This window comes from Dreissena polymorpha, chromosome 7 (assembly GCF_020536995.1).
Source record: "Dreissena polymorpha isolate Duluth1 chromosome 7, UMN_Dpol_1.0, whole genome shotgun sequence".
In the NCBI taxonomy this organism is placed as follows: domain Eukaryota; kingdom Metazoa; phylum Mollusca; class Bivalvia; order Myida; family Dreissenidae; genus Dreissena; species Dreissena polymorpha.
The window spans coordinates 76,713,468-76,727,586 of NC_068361.1; the positions used below are offsets into that span (position 1 = coordinate 76,713,468).

Here is a 14,119-nt window from a genome sequence, read left to right on the forward strand (position 1 = left end):
AAAGATAATTCACCATTTCTAACTGTGAAAAACTCTGAAAATTGTAGATCGAGTTCACTGTACCTTTTGACGTAACGTTATCATTCCAGCGCAATTCACAAGTTTGATCCTTTAAAAAATAAATGAATATTTGGAAAAAGCATACACATTAAAAGAAAACTGTCGGTTATGTTTATCGATATCTTTTCAATCATGATCATTGAAAATAATAACGAAAAATAAACTTTGTATTCTCTTTTTACGGCGGACAATTCGGTCAAATTACGGACTGGGCAATGTGATCTCGCAGATTTGTGACACATCTATGGAGGGCTGCAAGCAAACCTTAACCATCAAGAACTACGGTTATGAATTCCGAACTATGTGATGAATAGTTGACCTTATAACAAATATGCGTTGTCTGTCAGCTGAAATAGAGTTAACCCTTTCACCAATACAGAAAACATCTTGGACAAATAATATATGTGTGAAATCGCCTAATTAATAATGTTTAAAAGGCTTCAAACGTATACAAGCCAGCTTGATGATTATCGTTCATGCACACTATGTGTACTTAATTATTCCTTATTTTTAATACTACATTCACTCATTCAGAGTCAGTTACAAGTTGTTTGACACCTTCACACTTTTGCGTTAAAGAACTATCATCTGGTTGTTTCAAACACATGTATTGTGTCACTGCTATAGAGACCCACCAGCAGAATTCCCTTTTCTTTGCTGTAGCACACACATTGAGGAGAACCGCTTACGGAAAATCTTGCCAGTATATCTTTGCCTTCCGAATCAAGTTGCACGACTTCCCCAGATCCCCAAAATACACCACAACAGACAAGCACCTGCCCATTGGAAGTGACATGTACTCCATCAGGTCTGTTAAGTTCAATTTCACCAGAAGGGGGTTGAAGAGTTTCAGCCTTCTCCAATGTAAGGCACGAGTTCCAACCTTTTTGAAAAGTTGTGACGTATACAGTTGTCCCATCTGGGCTTACCGCACACTTGCGGGCTGTAGAGAGGTAAAAGCAAGAGTAAGTATCCAGGGTTTTTTTTTACTAAGAAAGTGACGCCGATATTCGGCGTCTTCCCCTACCAGAATTTTTAAAAGATAAGATAAGATAAGATAAGATTTATTTTGAGTCGGCAAGGGTTAAACAACAAACATAAGCTCAGACAGCTTGTACAACCGACTATAAAACATGATGAATAAGAAATAACAAGTGTATAAAAGCTGAAAGACTGGAAACAATTTGTTCTACAATTAAAAGGCAGATATACATATAAATATATAGCATGATATTACAACATCAGATATGGTACTAAAAAATTTAGATTTGTTTACATTAAAAGTCAGATAATTTTTTAAGAGAAAGAATAAAATATCAACTAAGACACAGCATGCAGAGCATAAAAAACATATCAAGCATAAAGAGCATACATAGAATGCAGAGCATACAAAGCGTACGGAGCGTACAAAGCAACCTGAGTATACAAAGCGTAGGGCACATAAAGTATACATAGCATACATAGCAATTCAACGCAAATAAAGCACATAAAGCATGCCAGGCATACAAAATATACTAGGCATACACAGCACACAAAAATACACCTAGCAAACAAGGCATATAGAGTATATAGAGCAAGAAACACATGCAAAGCACACAAAGTATACATGCAAACAATGCATATAAAGTATATAAAGCACACAAAAAACATGCAAAGCACACAAAGTGTACAAAGCATACAGATCACACAAAGCATATAAAGCATATAGGGCCTACAAAGCATATATAGCATGCAAAGCACACAAAGCATACAAAGCTAAGAAAAACACTAACAGCATATAACATTTAAGTAAAAATAAAGCATATAGAGCATGCTAAGCAACCAAAGCACACAAAGCTAAGCAAAACTGACATTATATAACATTATAGCAGAAAGTGTACTTGAAACTAAGTGATGTGATGCTCCCTTGCTGTGGAAATCCCATTCAGTCTACAGCATTTGCACCTACAGATTTTTCCATTCCATGTCCCAATTAAAGTTTTAAATTGCGAAAAATTTGTACATTTTCTAAAATCTTCTGGTAGGGAGTTCCACAGCGAGGGGGCAGCATATCTAAAAGAATTTTTACCATATGTTGTTGTGCGTACCTGTGGTATCTGTAAAATATTGGTATATCTAAAATTTATGGTTGACTGTCTCTTAACAATTAAATCATTTAACAAAGGTGGAGAAATTTCATTTATGATTTTAAATGTTTCAATTTTTCCCCTAAAAATACCATTTCCCCTCCAAAAATATAATTTTTCACCAAAATATAATATTTTACCCTCAAAGAAATGTTTTTTTTCTTTTGGGAAGTCGACACTTATCCAATTTGTACTATGTACAACGATCTCGCTCTCTCTCTCTCTCCCGACGAACACCTGGGAATCCCAGTGATTCTATATATAGCTCTTATATTACGTCATGGAAACCGGGCAACTAATCGTATAAATCATGTGACTATTTTACTGGATTCCTGTCTTGCGCGAGAAGGGTGTTTCGTCAATTAATTACCGGAAACCAGTCGAATTTTCATCCGGGTTATGTGAAAGCCAAGATATAAACGTTAAAACAGACAAGAAATATCTTTAAAAAAGATATACGGCGTAAATAGTTTAATGAATGAGATCAAGGATAGCGAATGTCTTTTTCTGTGCAGTTCTTAGCTGCATCACACGCAGTACGGGATGTTACGGGGAGTTTTCGCGGCTTATTTTACATTATAACATATTGCTGGTCATAAACCTATAGATACAAAACAGAAAACCAAAAGAAGAATGGAAGTGAAATTTAAACATATGAGTCAACCGGCCACACGAGAACAAACCTGTTTTAGTGGTCTGTCGGGCATTGCTATTTGATTCGATTATTAACAGTCTCGAGAATCATCGTGCTCATGCTTAAAGTGATATTATGGGCATTTTGCACTGTTGAATTGAGCTGAAAAGAATTAACAGGTCAAAATAGTTAGTTAAAATGTGGTTACTGATCAATTATCTGCAACTCACCTTGCTACCAGTTGTTTATAAAAATATATTTTATATTCGATATTCTTACGTGACCCACCCAGTCCTGTAAGCCGAAATGATCCGTAAAACAATATTGTGTCTTTGTGTCGTATGAACAAATCTGCACTAAAACTAAATTTAGGTTCAACTCGTAAACGCATGATCAGTTGTCAAACGAAAGTACGGTTAATATTCAAATGCATTATTTTTCTCTTTCTGGTATATTGTTTTAGTATGTTGATGCTGCATTAATTACTATAAGTGTATATGAAGTAGAAACATCAAAAATAATCAACGGTTGCGATAGACACCTATAAACTGTTACATGCTCATAATATCACTTTAGTACATTAGGCAATATGGTGGAATAATTATTGTTAAATTTATTAAAAATAATATTTATCATTGTATTGTTGAAAACACATTAAGAATCTATTATTGACATACCATAATTATATTGCTGAATATCTTCTTTTAACATATTTCTGGTCTAAAGAAAATTCCAGGTCACCTAGTTCACGGATAGCGTCTTTATTATATAACGATTATTTTACTGACCGCGAACTCCGGTGATGACCTGTATATAAACTCTGAATGTCCGCGACTTGACCCGAAACCTCGCGGGTTGAAATGCAATTCTTTAAAGTGAGGCCTCGCTTCCACTGCTCTTTATACTTTTACATGTTAATATGTTGACAGGAATATGGAAGTAAGTACTAAATATGAGAACATAGCCTTTTAAGTATAAACGCTTTTGCGCTGGTAATACTCTGAAAATAAAAGGTGTACGCACAAACTGTATTGATGTCGAGAATTGAGTGTAAAACTGTTCTATCTATTAAGCCTTTTCATTAGAGATAAAATTGTTTCGTACAGTAAAACAGTGTTACAAAGACGCGGATATTTTTCCAATGTTCTGGTGGTATACTCAAATCAGCCAATGGAATAAATGAAGTGTATTCATTCGTACCTAGCCGCGGGAAATTTTATTTGAATTTTATTGGACACTTACAAAGGTCAAGTCAGGGTGAAAAGCTGGCTTATGCAGCTTACGCCGAAAAAAAAGTCTCACAATTGGCGTTCATACACGAACAAAATAAAACGTTCGGACTCGGAAAATATTAATTGAGTTGACGCATTTTTTTAAGAATGAATCATCAAAAACCGTTGAATCCAAGCAGGATTCGGAGGTACATGTAATCAACATCGATTAATACTGTCGGATTATTGTGAAAGTGAAAGTAGACAATCGTCAGCTGCCGCACCTTTCCCTTCCAATACTGTAGCTGATCTAGATCGTCAACCCATTCATATGATCATGAGATTGAAATCATAATATTGACATCGTTCCCCGGCCCCAGTTGAAAACATTTCCCATTATAAGATCTACACCTGCAACTTTATTTAGGACTTTGACTTTAATATCATACTTGTTCATGTGTTTAAGAACAAAAAGGCCAGAGACATACCTCTTTTTCTTAAAAAAAAACCTGAAGTCTGTAGGTGAGTTATAGACATTGAAATGAACAGTTTTTATTTTTTTCCCCAAAAATGTCTCTTTCGCGCTCGATTTTCCCCTTTTACCCAGCGTCCAGCGTCTTCCCATCTTTCTAAAAAAAAAACTGGTATCTCGTACGTGCTGAATAAAGAGATAACAAAGGCTCCACTATTCGATGTAACACACTAAATATTAAATCCCTGACACTTTACTATACACATCTTTAAAGTTCTGAGCAGCCAGATTGTGTGATTTGTCTTTAAGAAAAAAAGAGATATCATAAGGGCATGTATTTGAGAAAGTTTTAAGATTAATGATGACAAATATGTACTTAAGAGTGTTCATAAGGTTACACTATATCCAAAAAAATGAAGCTGCAAAGTCTGCTGATGATTATGTATAATCGACATTAAGAGAATCGGCATAGCACCATTATATTATATTCTCGAACAAATGCCAAATATTTGGGCCTTACGGTTTCTAGGGGAAATATTTGTATATATTCACTTTATACAAATAAGGGACTCGAGTAAATCCTAAGGCTAGGGACATGACTTGAACATAAGATATTTTAAGCGAAATACCAATCTGGGCAAGACGGTTTCAGAAGGAGGATCTTTAAAGCTTTCCATATTACCTTATATGTATATAAGGGAAACACGTTACTGTAGGGGCACGGCTTATGTAAACCACATTGGCATTGTTTGAACAAACGTAGTACAGGACCATCAGAGGAGATTGTTAACGCTATTTGGTAGCATCTATATAAGCGAATATAAATAATCATACGACCCACAGGCCGTGGTCATGCTCCTTCACAGAAGTAATATTTGAACAGTCTTAGAAGAGGGCTACCAAACAATAGTAGACACCAAATGTTCAACTTTTGAACCGAGTGCTTTCAGAGATTTTTGAATTAGGTTTTTAACAAAACTTGGAACAGGACCATCATAGTAAGCTCCAAACAAAACATTCAAACCCATTACCATTGTAAACGTATAGTAAGACCTCTTTTACAGGTTTTCCTATATGAGTCTATATAAATCCTGGCTCGGGGTCAGTGTTGAGTCCGATGACACATTTGGAAAAAAAACTTCAAAGATAACCAAATAACGATGTTTAACACTCAATATTATCCCAGACCCTTGCGATTTTTGGGAAGATTTTTATTTAAGTTTTTCATTTTAAAATATCAGACCGGAGTGTCTTGACGAGGGTCACCCAATGATTATTCATTTGAAGTTTCTTTAAAATCTTGCCTCCGGTTTAGGAGATGGTTGAATGGAATTTATTAGGCTTCACTGACGACGCACGTCGGACAAACGGGATCACAAAAGCTAACCGTGGACGCGTTGTGAAAAGGCGAGCTTATAAACATCTTTAAAGCATACCTTGTGCAAGGGAGATTTCATGTTTACATTGTCCTTCAAGGTTATAGCAGTAGATTTCTTCCGCATCTGTAACAAATATTTCGTCGTTGTGGTATCCAATACCGTAGCAGAGGTGCTCGAATGTTATTATTCTTTCTACCATTATGCGCTGCCTGTTTACTCGAATAAAGTTCAGATCCCTATCGTCAAATATTAGAGCCACGCTATATGCACTTACATTGCACATTTGTCTTGGTGTCCTCGGAAAACTAAGATGAGACACAACTTTAAACGAATCATCTAACAATTTAACTTTCTTGTTAAAACTGTCAGCTATTATAAATTCACCGTCGGCCAATTCACATATGTCAATGATCGTAGCTTTGTTGGAATCTCCGGAATCTGAGCAGACTCTAATATCATGCTTGGTCATGTCTGATACTTTAATTACTTGATTAGGATTGTTCCTGTATGTCTGAATTTTTCCAAGACTACCTAATTCAGAAACTAATTGCAACATTGAGGCCTCATACTGGAACCTGAAGTTAATGTCCCTGTTGTCCTTTCGTTCATACAGCGAATCTGTTTCTTCAGAAAGCGTATCATATTTCTTACACAATATAAACACTAGTTGCTTATTTTCCTGTTTTATACATTCAATACCTCGTTGAAGAAGTTTATATCTTTGATTTATCTCCGTATGACGCTGCATTTCATTTTTGCAGGTTTCATTAATTCTTGTAAACATTGTTTCAAGTTCCGATGTTGAACACTGCCCCAGTTTCTCAATTACGTCCGTCATTTTCTTTTGGAAAGAAGCGATTTCTAGAAGTGTTTCATCATAACTGATTTGAAGAGTCTCCAACTGCTTTTCCATGTCAATGTGTTCCAATTTAAACTTCTCACATTTAGCGAGAATGTTTTCCGGGAGTTCCTTAAAATGATCTTCCACGTCAAATTCTTCTGCATCTTCCCCGATACGAACTACTTGTTCACATAACCTGTAGGTGGTGAAAAAAGTGAATATTTTAATGGAATATTTTATCAATATTAAAATACCAATTAACATTATGATGATTAGGTAGATGGTATGGTTGATAAGGTTAGATAATAGATAGACAAATATCTTCATAAGGAGTTATGATTTTTACATAGACGCAGTAATGTTTTATAGATACATTCAGTATGTACATAGCGTGTACTCAAATGAGTTGATGAAAGGTAATTTTTTGTTGTAGGCCTGGTAATATCGTTTGCGGATAATTGTTAATCTAATGTTGTATGCATTGCTTACAAACTCATGCCTAATTACTTGTCTTAATAGTACCAGTTTATCTTAAATAAGTCTTTTTTATACGACACACGAACACTTAATTTTTACATGAAACATGGTGGGTTACTGAGAGCACATTGATAGTGAAACGTTAAGCCGGGTCAAAATGTTGATTTATGGCATGAAACGATAAATATGAAGATTTTAACAAAATATGATGTTGTGTTATTATAGTATTTGCATAGGCATCCAAATTATGTAATCGCGCCTTTAAAAATCTACAGTAAGGTTTCCTCTCTATGATCTCGGTCAATTACTTAATGATGTTACTTTCTCAAATCAAGTCAGCTACTGACTACGTGAAAGGGGACAAGCGCGCGTATAACACACTTCCACCTATCGGTGGAAGATGCAACAAGTGCGAACATGGGTCCACCTCATCTACCCACAGTGCTCCCCAAACAAAGAGTACACGTAAGTGTAAATAATATTTTTATCTAAATGTGACAGCTATATTTTAGATTCCAAATGTAGATACATATATTATAATATATTAGGTAGAGCATGTCAGCGGCGCTAGCGGCGATTACCTGACGAATTTCCATCACGCCCGCGCGCTTCGGCCCTGATGACATGACCTGCTTAGTATTTCATAAAAAAGACCTGTGGCGGTTTTCTCTTGTCTATAAAGTTATGAAAAGTATACTCTTCCGCGAACTCCTTTCAGGCGCGGATGCGGTTTGAGTGTTAAACTACTGTTTCTCAATAAAAGTACTAAACAGATACAACAGTCCGCCTTGAAACCTCGATTTTTGAGTGATTTGGTGAACTATAGTACTTTTGCAGACCGATTTCCAAAACCCCCAAATGAACCTAAACGATCTCGTACTGTTGATAAGCCCCTCGGGGACACAGAAGTTTCACATTATTTAAATTAGGCTTTGCAATGTCCGTTGAATAGATCGTTCATCCTGTTTCTACGAGCAACAAAGCAAAACCAAATGGGATAATCACGTCATAGTCAAGATGGCTTCGTCATTGTCGAGACAGGTATTATTAGCTGTTTTTATATCCTTCATTACTTTTGTTGAATATTTAAATGTCGCTCACTTGCCAGCCATATCAGAAAGTAAGTGATAACCGTTTATTTCGTATTAATATTCGATTTATATCTCGACTCTACTCTACAAATTTTCTTAGCGTGAGCACTAATTTTGTAATCCCGCTAAGAAATTTCGTAGCGAGTAAAGTCGATATCAAGATCAAGTGATAACTCAATCTGAAAACACGTTCATCCCTATCGAAATATTGTACTTCTTCGTATGTTGGTAATATACTCGTTCTTATGCGAATATGTGTCAGTTCGCGTCCAACGTCTAATGTCTTTATTAGACTACGATAAAGTAATACGGATGCAATAAACTAACATGTGTTCAGCGTTTTAGTATTTCTTTAAAAAAAGCAATAACTAGAAATGATGGGAAGAATAAGAGGACATTTTTTTCGAGCAGTACGCATACACGCATACAGTATATATCATTCGCATAAAAAACAAAAATAAATCACTTTCTAAGACTAAACGGACACACGTTTTTATTCCGGTGTTAACCTTACCACCAGGCTATATGTCAATGCTGTTTAAATGAATAAAACAAATCCATCCGACTCAATATCCTCTATGCGTGTGGATATATACTACTTATGAATATTTTCCTTTATTTTGGCAATCTGAAATATAGCTGTCACGCGCGGCGGACTCTTATATCAGTCATGTGTGGAGGATGGTCATATTACTCGGAATAAACTATGAAGTAATCATTTTTAGTAAAATCAAATCAGATTTTTGTTTAATATAACGTACTCATGACATCTTTATTTACACGTTAAACGACAAAAGTCATATTCTTTTCCGCTAAAGCTGCAGTTTTTTAGTATGTTTTTCATTATTTCTTTTAAATCGGGGACGTAGTGGGGTGATAAACAGAACAAACAGTTTAGTGTCTTATTTTTATGTAATATATTAGGCTTGGCACGATTAAATAACAAAACAATGTTTGCTTAAAATTACTTTGGGATTTTCCGTGTAGTTCTATTTTCCTATTCTATTTTTATAGAAATAATTGACGACTTAGAAAACTGATGGGGTAATCGAATACTAGGTCGGTGCTGAATAAAGCGAAGTTACATATTTGTAAGAAGGACTCTTCTCTTTAAGTATAACAAATAGTCATTTAATTGATACAATTTACTGATATTGCAACTGTAATAATATGACTAAACTTAAAACTACAACCGACCTATGATCCGAGTGTAAGCAATAAATGCAGCACAGCCTTCTGTGACCCTTACAGAACATCTTAATCGTCTCTCCAGGATGTTGTTCACACAGTGTTATGTAGTTCATCGTTGCTTCTGTATGGGACCAGTCTGATTTATCTCCCTTCCCTAAAACGACATGGTTCTTGAAAATTTGATTATGATGACCGACGCAATTTTCACAAAAGTGGCGTTGACACCTTTTGCAGAAATATTGAGCCTCGATTTGCAGACCGCTCTCTTCGCATCCGAAACAAAGACAATCATACACACTATCCGACGCTAATTGTAATGGCGTTTCCATTCGTTCCGCCATTTTGGTTCTCAACCTAACTGCTACTCTCCATACAATACACACAATGTTCTCAGGTTAAAATGAAAATCCGATTGCTATCTATAATGTTTATCAGTGTGATCCCACCAATGCTTACACAAGTAAATTGTGTCTACCATAGGTTTAATGCTCAAAAATGAACGGAGAGTATTTTACATCTGAACATTAACACTCGATTTGATATATCGATCTACTTGAGAGATAAACAGGTTGCAGGATCACATGACTGTTGGGTTCCCAATTAAACGAAAATAGAAGTTAACACACCGTTAAGTGCTGCTTTTATTCCAATTAACCTTTTAAAACAATTTTTCCTAAGAATTTCAACTAGTGGATAACAGATAGATTTTTAAGCTGCGTATGGCAACGTGAAATACATCAGAATTTTTTTTATTTAATAAGAATGTGTTCTTGTTAAAATAAAATCCATGTATACTGCACGAATATCCTTCACGCAACGTGAACTTTTGTCACCGATTTCAGACACATTTAACGATTTATTCTTATACGTTAAGATATCGGCACAAACTGTAAGGCAAGAAAAATTGTCTGTTATGCACTAAAGATTTTTGCAAATGTATTTCAATAGCTTGAGATGTTTGCAAAAATACAGTACTTAACGGTGTGTTTACATTCTGTCCAGCCCGTGTGTAAATTTCTTTAAACCCCGTTGATTCAGCACCCTGTAAAATGCCTTTTTCGTAAGAAAAAGGAATTAATCCTCTCTAAGTGTTTATTGAGTGTCATGGTTTGCTATATATCATATAACAACAGTTCGATGTGAACTGTTTGGCTACAGGAGAACGCAACGCCGTACACATCTTCAATGTTATATTACAGTCTTCATAGGCTCTTAGAAGTGTAACATTGTTTTTTTTATGTTGATGAAACAATTTTGTGTAGATGTATTTCTAACTCTGTACTTTAATATATTTTAAAGTTGAACCATATTTATCAATCTACGTATTTCTTTAAACCTATCTCTGAATCGTTTAAACAGATTTTGATAGACTACTTTCGACACGAAACCAACTTAATAAGTCACATTATGGCATTCACTCTTTTTTATTTGCTTATTGAGATCGTTCAATACGCATGTCCCAGCAAACATGCACATATGGGTCCCATATGGGCTGTTTCTGGGCAAACCCATATGGGTAAGCCCATATGGGAGTCATTTGGGACCAATATGGGCTAGCCCATATGGGAATGCCCACAAGGGTCCCATATTATTGCGCTATCGGGAAAAATATGTAAACTTGTATTTATTTGATTAAAAACTCATTTCTTGAAACGTATGTAGGACTAACTTGATCTAAACTGCTAATATTCTACCCAAAAATAGAAAATCAATGCATAAGCAAATAATATGCGGCCCATATGGTTCCCATACGGGTCCCATATGGGAGTCATTTGGGAGCTATATGGGCTTGCCCATGTGGCAATGGCGATAAGGGTCCCATATAGGTCCCATATTAGTGCGCTATCACGAAAAAGATGTAAACTTGTATTTATTTGATTAAAAACTCATTTCTTAAAACGTATGCTGGACTAACTTGATCTAAACTGCTAATATTTTACCCAAAAATAGAAAATCAATGGATAAGCAAATAATATGCAGTCCATATAGGTCCCATATGGGTCCCATTTGGGCCGCCCAACAAAGGCCAAAATCAGCTACCGGGCTGTTTCTGGGCAAACCCATATGGGTAAGCCCAAATGGGAGTCATTTGGGACCTATATGGGTTAGCCCATATGGGAATGCCCTTAAGGGTCCCATATAGGTCCCATATTATTGCGCTATCGGGAAAAAGATATAAACTTTTATTTATTTGATTAAAAACTAATTTTTTAAAACGTATTTATGACAAACTTGATCTCAACATGCTAATATTTTACCCAAAAATAGAAAATCAATGCATAAGCAAATAATATGCAGCCCATATGGGTCCCATACGGGTCCCATTTGGGCCGCCCAACAAAGGACAAAATCAGCTATCGGGCGCACATTTTTTTGAAAATTCTGTTTTTGATATGGCTTTGTTTCAAATAATGTATATACTATGATTAATATGAAGTCATTTTCAAGAGATAATTTTAATTTAAATAATCGCGCAGAAAAATAAAGTATTTAAATAATATGCGCATGCGCAGATGTTAATTCCGCCTCGCGAAAACATCCAAAAGAAAACACTCAAAACGGGGTGTGTAGAAATACCGAAATCCCCGTAATTACCGAAATCCCCCGAATTATTTATCAAAATACTGCGGATATTAAGATAGAATATTGCAAAATACAATCAATTCACTGATGAAAAATTGTTATTATCCATGTTTGGAAGTGAAAAACTAAAATATATACATAATTATTGGGATTCCGAGCCAGAAATCCACAGAAATCCCCAGAAATCCCCAATACTATTTATTAATTATCAAAATACTGCGGATATTAAGATAGAATATTGCAAAATACAATCAATTCACTGATGAAAAATTGTTTTTATCCATGTTTGGTAGTGAAAAACTAAAATATATACATAATTATTGGGATTCCGAGCCCGAAATCCCCAGAAATCCCCAATAATATTTATTATTTATCATAATACTGCGGATATTAAGATAGAATATTGCAAAATACAATCAATTCACTGATGAAAAATTGTTTTTATCCATGTTTGGTAGTGAAAAACTAAAATATATACATAATTATTGGGATTCCGAGCCCGAAATCCCCCGAAATCCCCAATTATATTTATTATTTATCAAAATACTGCGGATATTAAGATAGAATATTGCAAAATACAATCAATTCACCGATGAAAAATTGTTTTTATCCATGTTTGGTAGTGAAAAACTAAAATATATACATAATTATTGGGATTCCGAGCCCGAAATCCCCAGAAATCCCCAATAATATTTATTATTTATCAAAATACTGCGGTTATTAAGATAGAATATTGCAAAATACTATCAATTCACTGATGAAAAATTGTTTTTTTCCATTTTTGGTAGTGAAAAACTAAAATATATACATAATTATTGGGATTCCGAGTATGAATCCATAGTGCATGTTTTCACAAGCATGATCAGGCACAGAAATCCCCGCTGTAAAGCTCTTCAAGTGTCAAAAAATCATCTGGGTGGCTTTTTGATATTAGAAAGAAGAGGTACAGACAAAAACTTAACAACAATATCTCACTTCTTTTGAAAAATATGGACTTGTAGCGGGGATTTCGGTAATTCTACATTCGCCCACAGAGTACCGAAATCCCCCATATTTACATCTGAAAGTGTCAAAAATATCATTTGTATTCTTGGTTTTTGGCTTTGCTTGAATGTTTACGTGCAAAAAATAATATTAATGTTAATTATTAAGCACACTTGACAGCATAAGTTGCCGCTTAGGGGGGATTTCGGTAATTCTACATTTGCCCGCCGAGTACCGAAATCCCCCATATTCACGCCTTTCAGGGTCACTATGTCATCGGTATGATTGTTTCTTGCCATCGCATAACTGTTGATGTACAAATAATGATATTAATATTAATTTTTAAGCACTCTTGGCACCATACGCTGCCTCGTAGCGGGGATTTCGGTAATTCTACATTTGCCCGCCGAGTACCGAAATCCCCCATATTCACGCCTTACAGGGTCAATATGTCATTGCTATGATTGTTTCTTGGCATCGCATAACTGTTGATGTACAAATAATGATATTAATATTAATTTTTAAGCACTCTTGACACCATACGCTGCCTCTTAGCGGGGATTTCGGTAATTCTACATTTGCCCGCCGAGTACCGAAATCCCCCATATTCACGCCTTACAGGGTCAATATGTCATTGATATAATTGTTTCTTGGCATCGCATAACTGTTGATGTACAAATAAAGATATTAATATTAATTTTTAAGCACTCTTGACACCGTACGCTGCCTCTTAGCGGGGATTTCGGTAATTCTACACAAGAGCATAGACACGCGCCGGTACCGAAATCCCCGCTGTACAAACCTGCAAGAGTCAAAAGAATCATTATATTGCTTACTTATTGTAGAAATCAGTCAGAAAGACAAAAACACTATCAACAATATCCCCTTTGGTGACCTAGGTTGAAAAATTATCACTTAGGCCAGGGATTTCGGTAATTCTACATTCGCCCGCCGAGTACCGAAATCCACCATACTCACGCCTTATATGGTCAATATGTCATTGGTATGATTGTTTCTTGGCATCGCATAACTGTTGATGTACAAATAATGATATAAATATTAATTTTTAA

General features: G+C 35.4%; 1 protein-coding gene across 1 annotated transcript; it reads right to left on the reverse strand.

The window, feature by feature from the left end:
• Window positions 1–644: 644 nt before the first annotated feature.
• On the reverse strand, window positions 645–10,078 carry LOC127839843 (uncharacterized). The gene is made up of 3 exons (XM_052368232.1): window positions 9,489–10,078; window positions 5,940–6,919; window positions 645–1,003 (listed from the first exon to the last, which is right to left on the reverse strand). The coding sequence occupies exons 1-3, from the start codon at window positions 9,821–9,823 to the stop codon at window positions 645–647; spliced, it is 1,674 nt and encodes a 557-aa protein (XP_052224192.1). The 5' UTR covers window positions 9,824–10,078.
• Window positions 10,079–14,119: the final 4,041 nt, after the last annotated feature.

What these genes read in the sequence shown, in the direction of transcription:
- LOC127839843 (XM_052368232.1), bottom strand. Translation starts at nt 9,823, where the DNA reads ATGGCGGAACGAATGGAAACGCCATTACAATTAGCGTCGGATAGTGTG. An exon ending in TGCTTACACTCGGATCATAG is followed by an intron (nt 6,920 to 9,488) that starts GTCGGTTGTAGT and finishes CACCACCTACAG; the next exon opens with GTTATGTGAACAAGTAGTTC. An exon ending in TGAAATCTCCCTTGCACAAG is followed by an intron (nt 1,004 to 5,939) that starts GTATGCTTTAAA and finishes ACCTCTCTACAG; the next exon opens with CCCGCAAGTGTGCGGTAAGC.